This window comes from Leptodactylus fuscus, chromosome 3 (genome assembly GCF_031893055.1).
Source record: "Leptodactylus fuscus isolate aLepFus1 chromosome 3, aLepFus1.hap2, whole genome shotgun sequence".
NCBI classification, from domain to species: domain Eukaryota; kingdom Metazoa; phylum Chordata; class Amphibia; order Anura; family Leptodactylidae; genus Leptodactylus; species Leptodactylus fuscus.
In genome coordinates this window covers 35,389,005-35,413,131 of record NC_134267.1, presented here as the reverse complement: position 1 = coordinate 35,413,131, position 24,127 = coordinate 35,389,005, and the positions used below count along the sequence as shown (strand labels likewise).

General features: G+C 41.9%; 1 protein-coding gene across 6 annotated transcripts in view; it reads left to right on the top strand.

The window, feature by feature from the left end:
• SLC8A1 (solute carrier family 8 member A1) overlaps positions 1-18,540 on the top strand; it is a 269,144-nt gene extending 250,604 nt beyond the window's left edge. For all 6 annotated transcript variants that reach the window (XM_075267413.1, XM_075267408.1, XM_075267412.1 and 3 more), the window contains exons 7-8: positions 927-1,202; positions 17,714-18,540. In XM_075267413.1, coding sequence (XP_075123514.1) covers positions 927-1,202; positions 17,714-18,090 — 653 coding nt within the window. In that variant the 3' untranslated portion in view covers positions 18,091-18,540. The remainder of the gene's footprint in view (positions 1-926; positions 1,203-17,713) is intronic.
• Positions 18,541-24,127: the final 5,587 nt, after the last annotated feature.

The window sequence follows — 24,127 nt, the reverse complement described above, 5'->3', positions numbered from 1 at the left end:
AATTTCTCAAAACTGGCAGCTCAATATCCCCAGTGATGGACAGACACCTTAATTTTTGGAAATCTAGAGCATTATGCTATTAGGTACAGTAGCGTCACCTCTTTCATGTCCCGCCAGGTAAAAAGGTGGCTCTATGGGTAGTGCAATGTACTTCTACAGAAATTGGGTATAATAGCGGTCCTCTTGCCGACAAGGGTCACCTTGAGCTCACATCAGCCTCACCTCGTAAAGATTTTCTCGCAATGCGTCTCAGTCAGTCCATAAGGGAGTAGGATCGCTACCAGGCTTGTAAACCAGCCATTATTAACATTGGGAGGCCAATAAAATCTCTTACCTGTGTTGGCTGGCGCCAGTAATTTTTTACAATACCTTTGTGGGCAATAACATCACCTTAATTGGATTAGATGCTCTTGTTCTGGGCTGCCCAACCCTATAAACATTAGGTCAAGTGTGGGGATGGGAAAAGGAGGATATTGACTATGTTACAGTCAGTCGCTGTCTGTTCAAGGCTGCCAAACCCAAATTCATTGTCAAGCGGTGCCCCCAAAACACCAACTTCCGTTACCTCCCATATTGTACAATATATGCGCATGTGTTCATTTTATAGAGGTTTTTTGTTCGTATTTGCGGCACATGCTCATAGATAGAAGTGTAGGGGGTCATACAAGTCTTTTTCCGGATGACATACCGATGTAATGTGAACATGTTTATTGCAGATCAGTTTTTCCATACAGTAAGAATCACTTTGGTCATGTGCGTGTGGCCTGAGTAATCCATAGGTTATTTGGATTCTTCTACCATCACTGTTGGAACCTTACTAAGTAATGTGGACACATTATACCTAATGGCGCCAAATTGTTTAAGCATGTAATATCTCACTTGTGAATATGTCAGAACATGAATCATTTATTTGCATTTCCCCCTAGGGGAGGATGACGATGACGATGAGTGTGGAGAGGAAAAACTGCCATCTTGCTTCGACTACGTGATGCATTTTCTGACCGTCTTCTGGAAAGTTCTTTTCGCATTTGTCCCACCAACGGAGTACTGGAACGGTTGGGCCTGCTTTATTGTGTCCATCACAATGATCGGCCTACTCACAGCATTCATTGGAGATTTAGCCTCGCATTTTGGCTGTACTATCGGCTTGAAGGATTCTGTTACTGCAGTTGTTTTTGTGGCTCTGGGAACATCGGTACCTGGTAAGTGCGTCTACTTTACTGTGTACAGAATTTTACTTCTTAGACATCGGTTGGATGAAGGTTTTGGTGGCGCCATCACTCTTATTTTCTCATACACTGCTTAGGCTATATTCACACTGTGAGAGCCTGTTTACCATGTATACCTGATGGAGAGTGGCCTATTGGCCTCTGTTTGTTCACTAGGCAACAAAAAGTATATCTTTTGTCAAAGTCAGAACTGCGGGATTTTTTTCACAATATTGATAATAGATTGGAAGCGTTCTAAAAACATCACCAACATTTCTTTAAACAGATCCTATCATTAAAACTCAATTTTTTCTGCCTACCACATAGGAATAGCCTTAAGAAAGGCTATTCTTCTACTACCTTTAGATATCTTCTCCGGGCCACCGTTTGGTATATAATCCGGTTTTCGTCGGTATGCAAATGAGTTCTCTCACAGCACTGGGGGCGGGCCCCAGCGGTCAAACAGCACTGGGGGCATCCCCAATGCTGCGAGAGAACTTTCCAGCGCCGCCTCCACCTTCTTCAGAAACGGGTCTTCTTCACGTTTTCTGCCAGCAGTAGCTTCAAACTTCTAGGCCTCTGGCCTAGGGCAAAGCCGACTGCGCATGCCCGCCGGCCACAAGAAAATGGCCGCTTACACAGCATTGTAAGCGGCCATTTTCTTGTGGCCGGCGGGCATGCGCAGTCGGCTTTGCCCGAGGCCTAGAAGTTTGAAGCCAACGCCTAAAGAAGACCCGTCCCTGAAGAAGATGGAGGCGGCGCTGGAGAGTTCTCTCGCAGCATTGGGGGCTCCCCCAGTGCTGTTTGAGCTTGGGGCCCGCCCCCAGTGCTGCAAGAGAACTCATTTGCATACAGACGAAAACCAGGATTTCTACGGAACGGCAGCACGGAGAAGACATCTAAAGGTAGGAGAAGAATAGCCTTTCTTAAGGCTATTCCTACGTGTTAGGCAGAAAAAAATTTAATTTTAATGATAGGATTGCTTTAAATATGTATAAGAAATAATAAAAATATTAATAAAAAAAAGATGCAGATAGTAAGTTCCCCCAATGTATACTGTTAACTGCAAAATTAAAAGTGTGAACTGGGGCCAAGGGTTGACAATTGACATTGTTGCCTTTATGATATCTGAATGTGCTGCTTAGTAAAGCAATATGATAGACGGAGCCATTAATACACAATATACAATATTACATAAGATCTGTAGTGTCCGGCAGACATTGAGGAGGACGTCTGCGCTATTCCCTGGCGGCACGGATTGAGAACGAGTCTTAGAAGATGTGTATGTAAATATACATTACTATTAGGAGTTGGTGACGGCAAAGACCTGACTTAGCAATATTCAGCATTCATGATAAATGTCATATCACCGTCTCCAATCTTTAATGCTTTCTTTTCAAATCAGTTTGTAGGGAAAATATTAAAAGTGTCCAAGCACATTAAACATGCATCTGTTTTTATCATCAGCTCCGTGTTCGGCAGGAGATTGAATTTTCCCCATCCGATAAATTATTCACAGCGCTGATTTAACGTTATAAACATCTTAATAGACTTCCCCTTAAAGCAATCTTTCACTCGCCAGACATTGGGAAGAACTTCAGCCGTTCACAGGTTCTCGTCCCATCGCGGCAGCTCTGTAATAAGTCATAGTGTTATTGCTTTTTTATATAATGAATTGTATATAAGGTGAAGCTGTGAAGCTTATTATTAGGTAGGTGGATAACTGCTGTCAATGCAATGAATATACTGTTTATATTATATGCATTATTGAGGTATATAGCATGGTTTTGGTATTCTCCTAACCAGGTCCTGTTACTGCCGCAGTGATCCAGTCCCCCATAGAAACATTTCCAAGCCTTTCCATAGAGGGACTGAAACATTGCTGTACATAAAAGAAACCACTTTGATCTTTTACTTTAGGAGCGCTGCCTTTTCCTTGGAGACTTTTGTATCTATGGAGGATCTGAGTCTGACCCCCTGAGACTTGCACCAACCTTGGTTGTGTCTTTGACTGTGCTGTTCCAAATTTTTTCTCTTTTTTGTAAATATTTATTTGATATTGGACACTCCCTTTAAAGGGGTTCTATCATTAGAATCCCATTTTTAACTAAGCCCACACTGGAATAGCCTTAAGAAAGACGATTCTTCCCCTACCTTTAGAATTCTTCTCTGCGCCGCCGTTCGGTAGACATCCCGATTTTCTTCTGTATGCAAATGAGTCTCCAGACAACTCTGGGTGCATCCCCTGTGCTGCTTGAAAACTCTCCAGCACCGCCTCCATCTTCTTCTCCGCTTTTGCCTCTTTTCCAGTGTCACTGTCACGTCTTCATTCAAAAGCACCAGCTGCGTATGTCCATCAGCCATTTTCCTGTGGCTGATCGGGAGAGACCACAGGAAAATGACCAACGGACATGTGCAGTTGGCGCTTTTGGATGAAGACGTCACGTCTTCGGTGACGAGGGAGAAGAAGATGGAGGTGGCACTGGAGAGTTTTCAAGCAGCACTGGGGACGTCCTCAGTGTTGTTTGAGCATGTGGGAACGCCCCCTGTGCTGTCTGGAGACTCATTAGCATAACGACAAAAACCGTGATGTCTACCAAACGGTGGCCTGGAGAAGACATCTAAAGTTAGGAGACGAATAGCCTTTGTTAAGGCTATTCCAACGTGGGCTTAGTTAAAAATGGGATTCTAATGATAGAATCCCTTTAAAGCTGAGGCCACACTTGCAGTTTTTTTTGTGTGTGTGTTTGTTTTTTTGCCAAAGCTAGCAGTGGATTATGAGAATGGAGAAGTATAAGTATGTCCTTGAGGCTAAAGCCCCACGTTGTAAAAAAAAATCGCTTTTTTGTTGCAGATTTTGTTGCATTTTTGTGAGCCAAAACCAGGAGTGGTATAGTATAAGAGCTTCCTATATATTTCCCATTCCTTATGTAGCTGCTCTTGGTTTTGGCTCAAAAAGCGCACAAAAAAAGCTTTGTTTCCCCAACATGGAGCCTTAGCATAATACTTCCTATTTTCTTGAAACGACTACTTGTCTTTAGCTCCAAAAACCACAGTAAAATCTGCAACAAAAAATGCAGATATGTTGCATTTCACAGCACGATTACTGGATGACCACGCAGATACATGTAGCCTATCATTTTGTGGTAGGATATCGTAAAACCGTTCTGTTTTGAAAGGCACAAACCTGTGCAAAGGTTTTAGGCAGGTGTGGAAAACATTTCTGCAAAGTAAGAATGCTTTCCAATATGGAAGTGTTAATAATTTATTTTTAACAATTAACTAAAAGGAAGTGAATGAAAAAAAGATAAATCTAAAGCCAATATTAGGTGTGACTGCCCTTTACCTTCATAATAACTTCAGTTCTTCTAAGTATAAAGAGGTAATGTGTCTCATCAGGGAGAGACTGTCCAGGGACTGCTGAGAATTCTGGGCAAGGAATATGCAGATGATAGGTGAAAAAGAGGAATGTGCTCCTAGCCTCACTTTTTGGAAAGTAGCTCCCTATAGATTAATGCAGAGTTGTCAATTAACCCTAAGGGCCTAATCTGGGAATGATAGCCAAGCCGGAATAATTCCTCCAAAACGGAGCGGGTCCCATTGTCTAGATACATTTGCAGACAGTTTTTGGCAAGAAAGGGAAGAACGGACACATCTGTAGATGCAGAATATAGATATATAATGGCTAAATCACTCTAATCTTCCCACATTGCCGGGTAATGGGGAAGGGATGAGGTTTTACTGTGTTCACAAGGCTTAGAATCAGGAATATACAGCTTAGTGTAAGAGATTCAGGGAATCTCCAATTAAAATTGTTAGCGTATTATGTAAAGCCGATACCATATGTGTGACATACATAGACAGCATGTACAGCTTATCTCGGTTACTCATTATTACAGCACATACACTGTATTAAAATTACATCTGCCATACGCAGGAAAGTGTCAGATCCGAGCCAAGATCCACATTTTAGTCTTCCTATAGCCTTGCGCCTTCTTTGCGCTTTGTTTAATAACTTGATATTGGTGGTTTTAAACTTCTTCCATGCAGAGACAAAGTCGTGTGAAGGTTGTATGGATGAATGCTTCCATGTCGTCTTGTATTATAACATACTTTATCATTAAGACAGGAAGAGAACAGCCCATCCTCTCTGTCACGCCGTCCTCTTGTCTCACACTCAGGGTTCCAGCTTTATACTTATTCTCCCCATTACAGGGGTAAGGTCTTATATTTTAGAATAAGCATTACTTTGTGCATGCAAGATTAGGCTTGCTTGCCAGTACTTTATGTAAATTGCTTTTCTCTCATATAGTAAGTATATTCTTCTGAGGTGGAAGCCAGAAACAGGGAAATTGCTAATACAATTTTGCTTTTTTGATAACATACATTCTGCATTTCTTGCATCACTGGGCTCGGTGTCATCTACATGCAAATAAGGAAGGAGATCATCACAACATGGCTCGACTTCAGCATTTGGTGTCTTGTGAAATAATTTCCCTTTTCGCCAAATATTATTAACTTTGCAATTTATTTGACCCACTATGGAAGATTTGTTAAAGTCTTCCTCCAGAAGGGGCGCTATGCTGCTCTGTCAGTGCAGAAGGCTAACCAATGGGGAGCAGCACAGTCCATCTCTAATATTCATTATAACTGCCCTTCGTCTCACCAGTATGTCGTTCCAATAATCGCAGATTACCAGACAACAGCCGCCTCTGCATATTTTCACATTTTGCTACTATTTGCAGAAAATTGTGTAGCAATATTGCATTAGCTTCATTCATTTGTATAGGACCAAGATGAGAACGGGTTATGTGACCGATCTTGATATTACTGGCCTGTGCCCGAGCACCACTGTCACAGCTGGTTGGTGGATCTAGAGCACATGACACCTTTTAAGGATGGATCATCAATATTTAAGTCCTGGAAAACTCCTTTTAGACTAAGGCCCCATGGGGCATCCCACAGCAAAAAAGCGTTTCGGGAAAAACTGCAGCAGCAACACATCGCGATTTAGACAGAAAGTACACAGAGTTTTCCTCTTTCTGTTACAGTTATACCTATGGGGAGACCACCGGCGTTTCCGTAGGTATAATTGACATGTTGTGATTTTCAAAATTGCAACAGTTTTGGAAATGGCAGCGGTTTTTACCACAAATTGGGCATGAGATTCACTAGAATCCCATCCACTTTGCCCTTACTGTAGAACGCAGCGATTTTGCGGCATTTCCATCCCGTGGAGCCCATCCTTAAGGTAAAAGAGAGTCTACCTCATCGTTGTGAATATTCGCAAGGTTTGCCCGCTAGTTCTACTGCCTACCAAACTTTTTCTGTCCACACCGAAATTGATTTATGATATTCTGGGGTCTCTTTGTTCTGATACTCCCCTTCCCTCACCTTTCTTTGGCTTCCGCCATTACATGACTGTCCTCTTTGCTGTCTTTCATCCTCCTGGGTGATGGTAGAGGACCCCTGAGGCTTGTGATTGGGTTTTATTGGTCACATGGGGTATGTTGTGTCAAAGCATCATGACATTGGCACACCTCATAAGATATGTTAGATTTACCTACAGACAGTGCTTTTGATTGAGATTGTCAGCCATTACCTACAGCCGTCTGTAAGCAAATCCGGTAAATCAGATTTAGACCCTGTGCACTTGCAGTCTGATTTGCATATCCACAAAGAGTTGTCTATGGCCTCCAGTAGCAAAACACAGCTTAGGCCCGGGTTCGCATCTGCATTCGGGCCATTCCGTTCCTCTCTCCGCATGAAAAATCCAGAAAAAAAGTCCTGCAAGCATCACTTTTCTCTCCGAATTTTTTGTATGGAAACCAAACAGAACCCATTATATTCTGTGGGACTGCGGGTTTCCTAAGGTAACTGCTTTTTTTATGTGTATTAGTTTTCCGTTCAGGGTATCCCCAAGTAGACTCCCCACGGAAACCCATGGGCAGATGTGAACTGAGCCTAAGAAAGCATTATTCCATGAGTTTTTGCTGCTTTTTTTTCTGTTATTCCTTCCTCTATTAAATCTATAGGAAAAACACTTGCCATCCCGCAGATAAAGTAACATGCTGTATTTTGCAACATCTGATCGCCATTGTGAAAGTGCGGCTTTTCTGCAGCTCTTTTCTTTCCCCTGCATTTCTGCAGCAGCTACGAACACTGTGTCTCTGCAACGCAGAATCTCTCTATTCTCTCTACTCTTATTAAAGGCCTCGACATGGCCCTATTAATGGTCTGGAAGGTATTTTGTACCTGATAGACTCTCTTTAATGGACCACCAGTAGATCTCTATAGCCAAGAGAGCCACCCGTGGCAAACTTTTGACATGGGGCCACCCCCCGACCGACACCAACGCTGAAGACTTCGACCGACCCCCTCCTACGCATTCCTGCGTGCTCTATTATGCCCCATAATGGCCCCTCCACACAATATTATCCCCCATAGTGGCCCCTGCACACAGTATTATGTCCCTTACTGGCCCCTGCACACAGTATTATGTCCCACTGTGGACACCCATAAACAATTATTATACTCTGGGGTCTTTTCAGACCCCAGAGTATAATAATCGGAGACCCGGGGGAATAAAAACATAAAAAACTACTGTTTCTTACCTGTCCCCCGGCTCCTACGCTGTCTTCTCTGCTGCTGTCCTTCTGAAATGACGTCAGACGTCACATGACGACGCAGGCCGGGTTCATGTGACGTCAGAGACATCAGACAACTAGGAAGGAGGCCTGGCCAGGATCGTGGAGAGGTAAGTAACAGTGTTTTTTATGTTTCTTACCTCTCCCGGTCCTCCAATCATTATACTCGGGGGTCCAAAAAGACCCCCGAGTATAATGATAGCAGCGGTAGCGGCTGTCGCTGGGCCCCTAATGTCCCGGGCCCTGTGGCAGCTGCCTCTGCTGCTATGGAGGTAGTTACGCCACTGGAGCCACTATAAACTTACATACGTAGACTAAATCTATGACTGTAATTTTCTGGCATCTTACGGAGTTCTTTTTTAATTGTTTGGCTGTACATGTATAAATGTTCTATATCTATTATTCCTCCAGCACGATAGATTAATGAAGGCTTAGACGTTTTCATTGGCTCCACACAACCCCCTAAGCGAAGGTTTGGAAAGGCATTTTCCACAGATTATAACTCATTTCATGTGACAGTAAAAAAATTTTTACTGGAACGAACAGATTGGGTGGTTCGTACTCAAACGTGGCCGCCGCCAGTGTGACTTAATAAGTTGGCAGCTCCGCTTTGAGGTAGCCAGGAAATACCAATATCTATGAGACATCTTTATATCGTACAGTATGCTTCAAGCCCGAAAGTCTGTTAAGAAGTAACAATCCATGAAAAACACTTTAATGACATTTTAAAGCCAAACGGCGAGTCTGCTAGCATTGTAGCCAGCTGGATCCCCAAAGAGTTCATTATCTCCGAGAGATAGCGAGTAACATTGGACATCGGCAACCACCGTGCACATTTGTACACCATGAAATTGGGCCAACACGGTCAAATGGCTTTGACATCTGCAGGTAAAATTTAAGAGGTCAAGTCTAGAGTCTGCTGTCTGTAAGTCGGCGCGGAGGTATTTCGCTGCTCGCCAGTTAAAACGTCTGTATGTAAGGATTGGGATTAGTATGTAAATAGTTAGGCTTATTCTACCTGTTATTTAATACGTGAAAGTCTAGTGCACATTTTGTAAAATTTTTGGATCACTGGCAAAATGACTATTATATGGGAAATGAATGATCTCATAAGGCATACTGTCAAATCTGATACAAGACTAATGTCTTATTACTATTATCTCTTATATGGCTTCCAAGCCTCCCTTCAATAGAAAAACTGAGTTTTAGAGGTCATTATTAAACGGATGATGGCTTAAAGGGTACCTGTCACAGTAATACTGCAGTCCAATCTGTAGGCAGCATCTTATAGAGCAGGAGGAGCTGAGAAGAATGATATATAAGTTTATGGGAAAAGATTCAGTAGAACTTGTTATTAATCCATTGAAATCTCTTTCTTTCTGTGTTAAGAAGTCTAGGAGGCGGGGCTATCAGTGACTGACAGCTATCCCTGTAGACACAGTCACTGATAGCTCCGCCTCCTAGACTTCTCAACATTAAAAGAGTAGAGATGTCAATGGCTAAATGACAGGTAATACTAAATCTTTTCTCACAATATTATATATCAATCTGCTCAGCTCCTCCTGCTCTGTACAAGCTGCCTGCAGACTGGAGACCATTGTACATGTGATAGGTTCTCATAAAGAAACCCTTATTAAAGTTTTTTATCTCATAAATAACAATGCTTGAGGGTTCAATGTCTGGGACCCCTGCCAATCATCACAATGGGAGTCCCTGAGTCCCCTGTGTGAATTGAGGTGTAGCACAATGTGGGACTACCCCTCCATTTACGACTGTCCCCTCCATATGTCCCATAAAAGTGAATTAGGTCTCACACATGCCCACTACTTCTCCATTCACATCAGTAGGGGTCCCAAGAGTCTGACCCTCAACGATTGTACATTTATTGTATCACCCATCCTATGTTTATAGGAAAGCCTATACCTACTAGTCTGTGTACCAGAACCAGGTTGAAAATCTTAAAGGGATCCTATAACTCAGACATGATTTTTTCTAAGTACCATATCGGAATAGCCTTAAGAAAGGCTATTTGTCTCCTACCTTTCGTCGTCTTCTCCACGCCGCTGTTCACCTACAATCCCGGTTCTTGTCAGTATGCTAATGAGCTCTCTCACAGCACTGGGGGCGGGCCCCAGTGCTCAGACAGCACTGGGGGCGTTCCCAATGCTGTGAGAGAACTCTCTCCAGCGCCGCCTCCTCTTCTTCAGCAACGTCATCTTCAGCCTCTTTTTCCGGTGGTGGCTTGTAACTTCTAGGCCTCGGACCTTGGGCAGAGCAGACTGCGCATGCCCACAGGCCATGAGAAAATGGCCGTTTGCACAGTATTGGAAGCGCCCATTTTCTCGTGGCCGCTTCTGCATGCGCAGACTGCTCTGCCCAATGCCCGAGGCCTAGAAGTTACAACCTACCGCTGGAAGAATAGGAGGAATATGACGCTGCTGAAGAAGAGGAGGCGGTGCTGGAGAGAGTTCTCTCGCAACATTGGGAACGCCCCCAGTGCTGTCTAAGTGCTGGGGCCCGCCCCCAGTGCTGCGGCAGAGCTCATTAGCATACCGGCAAAAAACGAGATTGTAGGCGAACTGCACCGCGGAGAAGACAACGAAAGGTAGGAGACGAATAGCCTTTCTTAAGGCTATTCCAACGTGTTACTTAGATTTATGAATTATACCACCTGTACTTGGTCCTATGGTCAGACACTTGGTGGTATGGTCAGCAGTGTTAGACTAGAGTACAGATCAGCAAAACCTACATGTCTTCATAGTAACAGCCTGCAGTCCTCTGTGATCCTGCACTTACTCTCTTCTCCATCTCTGCCGTTCTTTTTGCCATCCTGCATTTAGTAGGGGACAAATAGAAAAGTAGGTCTGCGGGATCAGATTGTGCAGGATCAGATTGTACAGGATTTGTTTTTGGGATTTTTTCTTTTTTGCATAAAGTAGTTATTTTGGCCTATTATGGATAAGCTCAAGTGTAAGATTAGATAACTTTTATGTAGATTTTTATTATAACCGAGAACGTTAAGCGTGCGTGCCAATGCCTTTCAGCTGCTCGCTATGATCTGGCCTCACCATGATGTGCTAGCGTACTTAGGGCTGCCCAGTATCTGCCATCATGTTTTGACTTAATGGGTGTGAACTGAGGTCATGAAATACAGAAGTGAATTCAGTTTTATTGTGCCGCTGTTATCCAGCCGGGAATTAGAAAAGTAGAGCATTGAAGCAAATAGACACATTGGAGGCTTAATGCTGAAATTTGCAATTAGTAACATCATTTTTGTGTAATCCCGGCCTGACCGCGTAATAAAATTGAAAGGTTTTAGCTGTTTGGTTAGTGTGATAATCTGCATTACTAGTTGATGTTATCATTTATTATATTTGCCCTTGTTATAATGCTGAAGCCAGGCAGTGATTTCTGCATAGAAATGACTTCCTAGGATGTTCTGCCTTCAGCGCCTGAATAATATAGTCCCTCGGAAGTTTTATTGGCTTTTATAGGGTGTAATTAAAGGGAATCTATCATTTACCCCCAAGCTTATTCGGCTGTCACCACCATGTTACACAGCACATCAGAGATATACAACATACCCCTGTTACGTGTGTTAATTTAGGTAATTTGGAGAAAAACTGTTTTGAAGTCTTAGGGCTCGTTCACATGGAATTTTTTAGCAGCAGATTTTGACACGGAATCTGCCTCAAAATCCGCTGCCAAAAAGGGCTTCAATTGACGTCAATGAGAGCCGCTCGCTTCTTGCGACATGCCCCTTCTTCCTGCAGATTCCATGGTAGACTCAGCCACAGGTCCACAGCGCGAGACTCCCTCCGATTAGGCCCGTTCGTTCGGGCCCAATCCGGAGCAGAATGCCGTAACGTTGCGGCTAGTCGCGCGGAATGCAAATTCCGCCATGTGAACATACCCTTATGCAAACATGGTAGTTGGTGCACTGGGGGCGGGTCTTCAATACTGGGAGCACTACTCTTGTTGCTCAAGTAGGATGGGTGATGTCATAGCAGTGGAGGGGTTTCAATTCCTACAGGCAGGCAGGAGACGGCTGGGGTCTCAGTGTCAAGAGCAGAGTTCTAGGAAGCTGAAGGCCACCTCAGTGCACATCTGCCTCATTTGCATAAGACTTCAAAGTTGTTTTTTCTACAAAAGTCATATACATAACAAAAGCATTCTGGTTATTACTGTAATGTGCTCTAATCCAACTCTTTACATCTATTGGATTCTGGCACATTTGGAATTTTTTCTCTAGCCCTCACCATTCCTGAGCAATCAGTGGTTTTGGTTTCAGCACCCAATATACGAATAAGGTTCTACTGTCAGGTGGGTGGTCCTAGCTGAAGCAGATACTTTGGGACCGCCCATCTGACAGTAGAGATCGTAACTAGCATTGGCTTCTAAAACGAATACAATGATTGCTCGGGAGTGGTGGGGGCTAGAGAAAAAATTCCAACTGCTACAAGCCAGTAGAGGAATGCCTAATAAAGGATGCAAAGATTTGGAGTTCATGGAGGGGGTGAAAGGTCCTCTTTTAAAATACATGCCTTAAAAATGATTATGCTATTCTAACTAGTTAAAATATATATATATATATATATATATATATATATATATATATATATATATATATAGTGACGGAGGCCAAATGGAAACTCTGCTGGTGAATGAGAGAGAAACTCTTCCCCTGGACCTCCCCCTATTATACCATGGGGGTTTTTTTAGAGACCCCAGAGTCTAATAATTTCACTTCTGGTTCTATCCAAAGTTGTTAAACCCAAAACAAAACACATTTTAGTAGGTTCGCCCATCTCTAATATCATACAAGTTCCATGACTCGGCTTCATCTTCGCAGCCTGTATTCAAGGGATATTCCTCTATCACATCGGAACTTCTAAATTCAGAATACATTCCGTAATAAGAGACTTCTCCGTCTCATAGAAATGTGAAATGAACACATAGACCAGTCCGTCCCTTGACTGTGAAAATGTGCGGCACCTTCCCAAAGCTGTGATATCAAAGCTAAAATCGGGAAGCTTTGATTCTGACAAAGGAAAGAATAAACTAGAGGGGAAGTATACACGACTATACACGGAGACTATACACCAAAGTAGATCAGGATCACTAGCAGTGACGGAACTATATCCTGCTGCTAAAACTTCTGTTCATCTGATTCAGGAATAAAGATATTACTGGCAAAGATGGATGACAACCAATATGGCTGTTATTACAACGCTTACCGGTGTGTCATCAAGTTCCTGAATAACAAATCCTATGATGCATCTCTTTTTTAGATTTAGGCTAAGGACCCACGTAGCAAAACGCTGCAAGATGAAATGTAGCAAAAGCGCATTGCGTTTTTTTTCGGCAGTGCTTTTTCATTGAGTTTCTGCTGTTTTCAAAAACTCTGATTTTTCATGGCTTTGTTGTCCCGCAAGGTGTGGATGAAATTTATGAAATCTCATTCACTTTGCTGGTTCTGTAGCATTTTTTTCCTGCTTTTAGCCTGGTTGCTCACTGGGTTTTGTCGTTTGTCATTTTTACTGCATCTCTGGCGTTTTTTGCTGAAGAAACACTACAGCGAGATGTTACAGGTTAAGTAATAGAAAGTTAGGAAGAGATTTACATACAATGGGGAAAATTTGGCTTCGATAAAAATCTAAGTCAGAGTCATCTTCTCAAATAAGAAAGTGTCAGTGTGCAGCCAAAACGGTACTTGTACCATTCACACATAGTTTTTTGGTCTGGATTTTGAAATCCGGGTCAAAAAAACGCCTCCCATTGAATGTAATGGGAGCCGGTCATTTCCTTCTTCCGCGAAGGTTATTTTACAGCTTGTGGAAAAAAGAAGCGACCTGCCCTATCTTGGCGCGGATTCCGCGACATCCACATCAAGACAATCCCTCTGGACTAGGCCCATTCAATTGGGCCTAATCCGGAGCGGAAAGCCCTGACTGTCGGAAGCCGTGACAGTCGCAGCTAGCCACGGCAGACTCATTTTGGTCCGGATTCTGACGCGGCTTCCCACATCAAAATCCAGACCAAAAAACTATGTACCGTTTTGGCTGCATACTGATGCTTTCTTATTTGAGAAGATGACTCTGACTTAATTTTTATCTAAGCCAATCTCTGAAATTGATATTCCGAGCTCGATGCAGCAATTCAGGAAAGATGGCTGCTCCCATATTTGAGTAAAAAATAAGCAAATTAAAAAAAATCTGAATATGAACAAAAATAAATGAGACCTACTTTAATTAGATAACACAATAATTTGGTACATTCCCTTTAAGCTGTTCCAATGGACTGGATGGATTGTGATTTGTTACATTATAAATAGAGATGAGCGAACACTAAAATGTCCGAGGTTCGAAATCCGATTCGAACAGCCGCACACTGTTCGACTGTTCGAACGGATTTTGAACCCCATTATAGTCTATGGGGGGAAATGCTCGTTTCAGGGGTAGGCAAAATTCGATAAAATTATACTTACCAAGTCCACGAGTGACGGTCGGGCTGGATTCTCCTTGAAGTCTTCTCCCGGCGCAGCTTCCCCGCAGCATCTTCCGGCTGGAATTCACTCTGCCTAGGCATCGGGGCCTATGCAGAGCCGACTGCGCATGTGAGGGCCGGATGCCTAGGCAGAGTGAATTCCAGCCGGAAGATGCTGCGGGGACGCTGCGCGGAGAAGACTTCTAAAGGTAAGAGAAGAACCAGCGTTGATTGGCAGAATGTATAGCATTCTGCCAATCAACGCTGGTTCTGCATCGAACCTTAAACTTCAAACAGCTAGTAGTGTTCGATCGAGTACGAGTATTTCGAATACCATAGTATTCGATCGAACAGCTATTCGATCGAACACTACTCGCTTATCTCTAATTATAAATACAGATAATTCAGCGATGAGATGGAAACCACATCTCAACTAAAATGACAATGTGTTGATGTGTGAAAGGAAAGGCAAAGAGGCCATAAAAGATTCACAAAAGAGCGACATTTCTAAAATGGCTGTTTTTATCATAGGCATTTATTCCACATTGGATGCAATTTAGAGCAAATAACTGGAAAATGCAATGGCCGGCAAGTGGATTAAATCAGGCGAAACAGCAGATGAGCCCGTCCTAAAGAAAATACATATTTCAGTCTGGTTATGCCCTGGAAAGCAGCGTGATGTCCACGAAGTAAACATCACAAATGATACCGTTCCCTGTTCTGATAGCGCTGAGATAACCTATAGGGAAGTTTATTATTAGGTCATGAGCGGCATAAAGTCCTCTCATTTGTATATTCTCAGTGCTAGTGAATACATTGTAGGGAACAGTGCTCCACGTTTGGCATAATAGACCTTGGGATGTGTTTCCATTTAGAAAATAGAATATGGATGTTTGTAGAATACGAATCTATTAGACATTTATTATGTTTGAGAACCTGAAATTATAGCAAAAAGGGGGGGGGGGGTTGTGCATTTCCAAACCATTTCACAAACAAAAGTTTCTGATGTATAGATCGTATATGGAGTTATTTGTTGGGGATATAGTTACATAGTATCGTACATTTTCATACACCCTGTTAGGAAATTCTAAGATATTAGCCAAAAAGCGTCCTACACTCTGGAGGACCTGTCCTGTCCTGCACTACATAGATTTGTATGGACACTGTGTAATGCTCACTTTCTCCAGTAGTGGCACTGTAAGGAAACTGAACACTGCCAGCTTTGCCATAGATAGGTAACCCAGTAGCGGACACTATATATTTATCTTATTCTAACAAGTAGGGATTGTCCAAACAGATCAACTGCATACGGCCTCCGATCAACAGGAGTAGTACAAAGGTTCGGAATAGTTTTGGAATTTGAATATTTTTTAGGAATTCTTTATAATACATAAAATTTAGAAGAGTGTTTGCAGCATAGACCTTTTACAGTTCAGGTTGAAGTGCACTTCATGAGTTTATTTCAGAATTTACAAGAACCTCTAAGTGATCGAAATTTTGTTCAGATGAACCATTGGAGGTTGAGGTGACCATAATCCAGGTGTTAAAATGACGGTCATGTGAACACAGCTTTAAATAGGAATTCGTGGACAGATAATGTGATACCGGAGGCCGCCTCAGAATCCAGTCCAAAAAACAGCTAACGCTAGGTTCACACCTGCGTTCTACTCTCCGCTCTGTGCTTTCCGTCTTCTGCATGCCAGAAGACGTAAAGCACAGACCGGGTCCGGCCGTGAGCGGCGGTGAGCGTTTTAGGTTCTCCGCCGCGAAACCGGATTTTTTAATCCAGACACAGAGTACTGCATGTCCGACTCTGTGTCCGGATTAAAAAACCCGGTTTCGCGGCGGAGAGCATAAAACGCTCACCGCCGCTCACGGCCGGACATCCTTCTCACCCATTCAAATGAATGGGTGAGAGAGACTCCTGCAGGTTTCTGTCTCCTGCTCTGTTTTATGCAGGAAACAGAAACCTGCAGAACGGAGACCACAACGCAGATGTGAACGAGCCCTAACCGCGACTGGATGCTGGTGCAGTGCATACAGTGCAACACCATCCAGTCGCGGAATTCTGCTCTGGATTAGTCTCAAATACATCGGTAGGGAGTGTCGCACTGCGGATGTCCACGGCTGAATCAGCCGCAGAATCCGCCTCAAGAAAGGGCATGTTGCTGAATTCAATGGGAGGCGGTTTTTTGAGCCGGATTTTGATGCAGATTCCGCGTCAAAATCTGGACCAAAAACACCTGTGTGAACCCAGCCTAACGTCTATGGGAGAGTTTTCTAGGCATGCTCTGTGCAGGGAGTTGGTATAGATAGATAAACTGTGACATCATCTATTATCTGTACTGGATATAATGATAGACTAGTGGTAATATCTGTAGAGGTGTTATCTTCTATTGTAATCTTGTCTGTGATGTAAATGAACTGACTGCTGAAAAGAAACCCCTTATACAATTATTAAAGGGATTCTATCATTAAAATGTTATTTTTTTTCTCACTAACACATAGGAATAGCCTTAAGAAAGGCTATTCTTCTCCTACCTTTAGATGTCTTCTCTGCTCCGCCGTTTGGTAGAAATCCGGGTTTTCTTCGGTATGCAAATGAGTTCTCTTGCAACATTGAGGCCGATACCCAGCGCTCAAACAGCACTGGGGGCACCACAGTACTGCGAGAGAAATCTCCAGCACCGCCTCCATCTTCTTCTGGAACGGCCTCTCCCTGCGTCTTGTTCCGGCGCTGGGGGTCAAACTTCTACGCATCCATAGTCGGCTTTGCCATTTGGCCTCGGGCAGAGCTGACTGCACATGCGCGCGGCCATGTTACTGCTTACACTCACAGCCACAAAAAAATTGCCACAGGTATGTGCAGTCAGCTCTGCCCGATGGTAGAGCCAACTGCGCATGCGTAGAAGTTTAACAGAGCACCGGAAGAAGCCGCGGAGAGAGGCCGTTCCAGACGAAGATGGAGGCGGTGCTGGAGATTTCTCTCACAGCATTGGGGACGCCCCCAGTGCTGTGAGAGAACTCATTTGCATACTGAAGAAAACCTGGATTTCTACCGAACGGTAGCGCGGAGAAGACATCTAAAGGTAGGAGAAGAATAACCTTTCTTAAGGCTATTCCTACGTGTTAGTGAGAAAAAATACTATATTAATGATAGAATCCCTTTAAGCATGGATGTATTATGCTTAGTGATATGAGTGAAATTGCAGGATTTAATTTTTATTTATTTTTTTTAATATAGATACTGTAATGACATTGAAGAGTAAAAAATAAATAAATTCTCAAAAAAATAAAGGCCCTAATATCGGAAACCCTCATTGTAGGTTACTGTACATTGGCTAACAGAATTCTTTCGTTTTGTCTCCACAGATACTTTTGCAAGCAAAGTGGCAGCTATTCAGGATCAATATGCCGATGCCTCCATAGGTAATGTCACCGGTAGCAACGCTGTGAATGTTTTCCTGGGAATTGGCGTAGCTTGGTCCATTGCTGCCATTTACCATACAGCTCGCGGAGAAGTGTTTAGAGTCCAACCTGGCACGCTGGCTTTCTCCGTCACTCTTTTCACCATATTTGCATTCATAAACGTTGGTGTCCTGCTCTACAGACGACGGCCTGAAATTGGTGGTGAGCTGGGTGGGCCACGGACTGCCAAGCTTCTTACATCGGCCCTCTTTACTCTCCTGTGGCTCTTGTACATTTTCTTCTCATCTCTGGAAGCCTACTGCCACATACAGGGCTTCTAAAGAAACACTCCAACATAGTAAATATATAAATATATATAAATATATGTAGAATGAACAGAGGAAAAAAAAAAAAAAGAGACATTTGCCATTTCCACTTACCTGCTGATGGAATGCAACTGTAGAAGCATTCCTTTTAATGGGTAGGAGCAAGAATTTAAGGTTTCTTACCCGGGGGCATCATGTTGAACTAGGCATTGATGCAGGGACATCTTTGCAACTGTACCTAAAACAGTGTACTATAAATGTTTGACTACTTTTATTTTTGAAATGACTAATCTGAATGCTACTTGGGCCTTTTTGTTATAATGTAAAGATGCCGGAATTACTAGTAACTATTTTTTTTTTGTTGTTGTTGATGTTATTGGGGAGCGAGAGGGGGGTTGAGAGTCTGGAAGAGAAACTTTACCGATACTCGAATATCCAATATGTCAAACGCCAGTTTACCCAATTTGCCAACGAGACGTTGATGGGTTGAAAGCGATTACTCTACGGTGTAACTCGAGGGCATTTGACTTTGCCATACTATATTAGACAAGAAATGGGTTAATGAAATCAACCAAAACAAGTAGCCTTCTCCTCTCCAACTAACTGTTGCATTGTAACTAGCATGTGTTCTTCCCTGTTCTTAGTCACCAAACTACAACCAGTCTTTCCTGTTTGTGCTTTGCCTACATAAAAAAAAATGACCCCGCGAACGCCCCATGCTGGTCTAGACAACTTGTCTGCTACTGCTTAGACAACATCCAGAGCCATCCATGCAAGAGTCTTCTGGGCACCTATCCATCCAATACCCATAGTCATGTCTTGGAATGTCTCGTCTACGTGTCCTGTTGTGCATGAATGAAATGTAACTGTGTATGCTCTAGCTTAGCCATGATCCCCATTAACCAACGTTGGTTGAATGTGAAAGACATGAATGTGTTTTTTGTGCTAGGGTTTTTTTTTGTTTTTTTTTCGTTACTTGTTTTTCTTTTGTAAAGTTTAGGGGTTGTTTTGTGTATTGGGTAATCTAGAAAACCTCTGTAAATTCAGCATTGTTCTGTACAAAGTACAGTACAGTATGGCAGCATAATGAAGGATGTGAAAGCCTCTCTATTTGCATTGCCCATCGGAGGGTTTAATATGGGTTTCATGCAGATATTTAAATACCAAAAATGTGCCTAGGAAATTAAAGAATTATTTAAGGAAGTATTTATTAGAATTTATATATTTTACAGTAACAGAGGCTATGGATTGCTACTAGCGGATCATATCACCTTTCATTATTACAGCATATTTTCCACCATTATTTTTGTTTTCCAAAAGCAGTGCCATTGCCTTGTAGTGAAAACTGGATTTTTTATAGAATTTCTAAAGGAAATGAATGGGTCCGAAGCCCTTCGTAGCCGTCATAAGTACGCTTTGTTCTCGATTTTGTTAATAGGCGGTATTCCGTATCAGATCTGACATTTCTGTAACCTCTGATCTATATCATGCAGCTTACATATAACACTATTCACTAGTTCGAAGTCCAGTTTCTGTCGGTTTGAAAGTGCGGCAAAAAAAGGATCGTTTTGTTGCCAAAAATTACATTATCAAATTACTAGCACAATATTGATGAGTCTGCATTGGACGTATTCCAAGGGAAGGTTTGCCATATTTTTTATGTTGCAATCTGTGGAAACCTTGAAAATCACTGTTGTGCTCTGTAACCAAGGCCAAAATGAGCATGCATTATTAATCAGGTCGTGGAGTTCTCCTGCGGCTGTACAACTACTTCTCTTTACACCTAGACCAGGCTCAGCTTATTCATATGGTGTAGTGTACCACATTACAAAACCAAAATTACAGATGGGTCCTAAAACTTAGATGATGTTAAGTATCTTTAGTAGCTGCTTTATAAGCCCCGTCCTACACAGTTAAGCTTCACTGTCAATAGCTATGTTAGGACTGATGTTATATAGACGATTGATAGAAATAACTACAGACCTACTTAGAACGAATCTATAGTAAGTGCCTAAAATTGCAATATAAATGTGTTTTGGTAAAGCCATTGTAACATAAGATCATAACCAGGGCTGTTGAGTTAGAGTCGGAGTGTGGGACAGTCTTGGGTGGACTTGGACTCTTTAGATGGCAGCTTCTAAATAAAATTATTACATGTTATACAATTATTGATAGTTATGAAAAAGCCAGTGCTGGATTTAGGCCACGGAAAAATGGCGGTGTCGGATTCTGTGGTTTGGCTCATCTACGCCACAACCCTCATCATAACGGCAAAGCCTCCAAAAGTCAACCCAAAATAGGGAGAATTAGAAGGAATCCAGAAATCCGAAGATGGAGAACATCAGGGTGTATTCACAGATCAGAACCCAATTCCATCCCATTATGGAGTCATAGATCGAAGAACGCTGATCAGTGCTGAAAGCTGCGGTAGAAATCCGGAGGGCCAGAAATCAAGAGGAATCTGAAGCAGAATTCTGCCTCAGCTCCTCACCATTGTCTGCCATTACAGTAATATAGTAATGTACCGTACCCCAAAATGCTGGAGCTAGTATTCATTTCAGCCAGTCACATGCCTTGTATAGTGGCAGTACCCGTGGCATTATATATTGTAACCTAAGTAGGTTTCAAAACGATTTAACTCCTTGGTATAAGCTTCAATAAACCATCTTAACCCTCTCGGAACCACAAAGTTCCATCGTCTTGTGATAAGTAGGGTTGAGCGAACGGGATCGGAAAAGATCGGATTCCGATCGGCGATCGAGTAAATTTCACTTATTCTTATTCTTATGGTAGAGTTGGAAGGGACCTCAAGGGCCATCGGGTCCAACCCCCTGCGAGTGCAGGTTTTCCTAAATCATCCTAGCTATATGTTTATCCAGATTCCGCTTGAAGATTTCCATTGATGGAGCGCCCACCACCCCCCGTGGCAGCCTATTCCACTCTCTCACTACCCTCACTGTCAGAAAGTTTTTCCTAATGTCTAATCTGTATCTCTTTCCCTTTAGTTTCATCCCATTGCTTCCGACCCGATCTTTTCCAGCGGGATCGAGATTGGAGGTTATCTCAAGATCGGCTCAAACCCAAAAGTGACTTTTCCCATAGAAAAGCATTGACTAGGGTTGAGATCGGCTGGAAAATGATCGGAAATCGGATTTTAAAATCGATCTTGAAATCCCAAGATCGGCTCAACCGTAGTGATAAGCTTATCAGCTACGTCCATAAGCAGCTTTAGGCGACTACAGCCTATATACCAATCCGCAAGATCTCTATAATAAATGGTACTGTGTAAATTTCCATCTTCCCTGCAAAAAAATGGAATTCTACCTGTGGCAGCTTTTTACGCACAAATTGTGAAACCATGTAATAATAAAAATGAAAATAATAATAAAATCTATAAAGTTAATCTAACACTAAAACAATAATATTACATTAGACTTTATAGAAACACGTGTCCACCCCAGAAAAGCAAGAGGTAGCCAAACATAGACACGTATAGGATATCACATCGTGACGGTATTGTCTTGAAAAGCTTATCATCTTGTGACACATATCTAGCTATGAGGAAAGGTAAGGGAGGACATATCTGTATTATAGAGCTTCATATATGGCTACACGTGTATACAGGCACGGGGGGTATTGCCTATAGAGAACAATCAGAACAATGTATTCCGAGTCAGACTTGCTCTGAAAAAATTTAAGCTGGATTCGGATTCGTTCCTATGGACAACATCACCTGTTTTTTGCCGACACTGGGTTATATACATGAGGCCCATTAAGTAGCGAAGATAACACGAGGATATAATGTTATCTTTAGTATACCGCATCATTTGTAGTTTTGACACTGAATGTTAGAAAAAAAAATTGGTTTTATCTCCAATTACACATATCATTGAACGGAGAAATTATATTTCGGAAAAAAGAGATCAACAGACAAAATGCATCGATTGTCGTAGGTGACAATGTACAACATTCGGATTCTTTTAGAATTTGTTCTTTTTATATAGTTCCATTTACTTGATGAGGGGATTTGCAGTTATACACAGACATCCAGCGCTTAACGCACAGAGACGATACTTTGTGACTAAGCAATAGGTACAATCGATGTAAACATGAAATTTTGCATTTTCAGGATCATGTTTTGTTTTAATTTATGATATTAATTCAATCAGGACATTATTCAGCCCCCGCAAGATTGGCTCAGTCCCCATGGTGTGCAGCTATATTACATAATCAATCCAAGACATTATTAGGACTGGGCTTAAGGTCGAGATCCCACGTGGCGTAAACACCGCGAAAAAACAAAGCATTTTACAGCTACAGCATGGTGGATGGGATTCTAGCGAATCCCACTTTGCAGGAAAATGCATGGTATGGACATGTGGTGATTTCCAAAACTGCAACAATCGCAGCATGTCCATTCTATCTATGGAAACGCCCACGGTTTCTCTATGGACATAATTGAAGCTGAAAGTCCGCAGAGGAAAACTCTGCGAACTTACTGTGGAAGAATTGCAGAGCATTGCTGCCGCCGTGTTTTCCACAGCACTTTTTTGCTTCGGGACACCGCGTGGGGGTTCCTGGACTCTAATAACATCAATAACATTGGTGGGGGTCCGACTCTTGACAACACCACCAATCAGTTGCAGCGCAGTGATGCAAGCACAGCTCTATGCCTTATAAAGTGGTTTGGAATGGTACTGTATCTTTCATGCATTCAAGCCAATGGAAGGGAACTGCAATACCAATCGTAGCCACTATATAATATATGGAGCTGTGCCTGTTCCAGAGCACCACGGACCCTTCAATCAGTAGATCTGTGGAAGACTTTGTTAGCCGGACCCCACTCATCTGAATTGTTGGGGGAGAAGTGTTTTTAGCACCAGCCTACAAGCCTGCAAGTACCGCACTGCTATTGGTCTCACTTGGACTGGTCAGCTATAAAGAGAGTATTTGATCATTTGTTAGAAATTCCTATACTTGAGAACAATATGTCAACCAAAAATAACATTAACATTAGTAATGTTAATACATTAGCCATAAAGCCTACGTGCCAGGACGTTTTCTTCTGACATAAAAGTCTGTTTATGCCAGCATATATGCAACCGAGAAAAATTCCAGATGGCTGAAATGCATACTAGTTAAAAGCCACTTGTACCATGCCAAGGATTTTAAGATCTCAGCTTGGAATTTTGTTTCTTTTGCTTCCTGGATATAAAAAAAAAAAAAATTCTACAATTAAAGTACAAGATTCTTTGTCAAACATATCACCAAAATTCTGGATATTTTTCTGTACAAGTCTCCTTTTGAACGAGGGGAAAAGAATAGTGAAATATTATAATTTAAGAATTTATAATATGAATTTACTACTATAAAATCGAATAAAAAATAGACATTTGATTCCGTTTTAATTTTGCCATAGAAACACCAAATTCTGCACTTTTGTCTGTTTTTTTTTTTCTTTTAATATTTGCTTTGATTTCACTTTTCATATCTTGAGAACACTACTCACTGCTAATAGCGCATGCTTATTTACCAACAAAAAATTCAAAAATAAAATAAAAAAAAATGTAAAATAAAAAAGTTGCATTTGGGGACTGGGGAAAACGTTTTTTGTGTTTTTTTTGCCTTGCTTAGGTTCTGGAAATAAAAATAAATAAATAAATAACTATATATATAAAATATATCTCCGTACACAAGGTTTCATGTTTCTTGGGTTATCCAGTTTTAATGAAAGGGATTGAAGTTTTTATTTTTTCTTTGAAACTTTATAGTGTGTTTTGTGCACCAATGTAAGATTAAGCACGTATACTGTGATCATTGTTTGTGGTTCACGTCCAAATGACATCATCACAATATAAATGGAAACTCTGAGGTCTATTGATGACATATGATACTGTACATATAATGTATTATCTATTTTCTTTGTCAATTGGCACTTTTATTTTATTTTTTTTTGCTTTCATGCTTATAAAAATAAAAAAACAAAAAAAAAGAAATTGTTGTGAGAAACATTTGTCGTATTGTTATAATTTTGCCAAAAAAATTCAGCCTT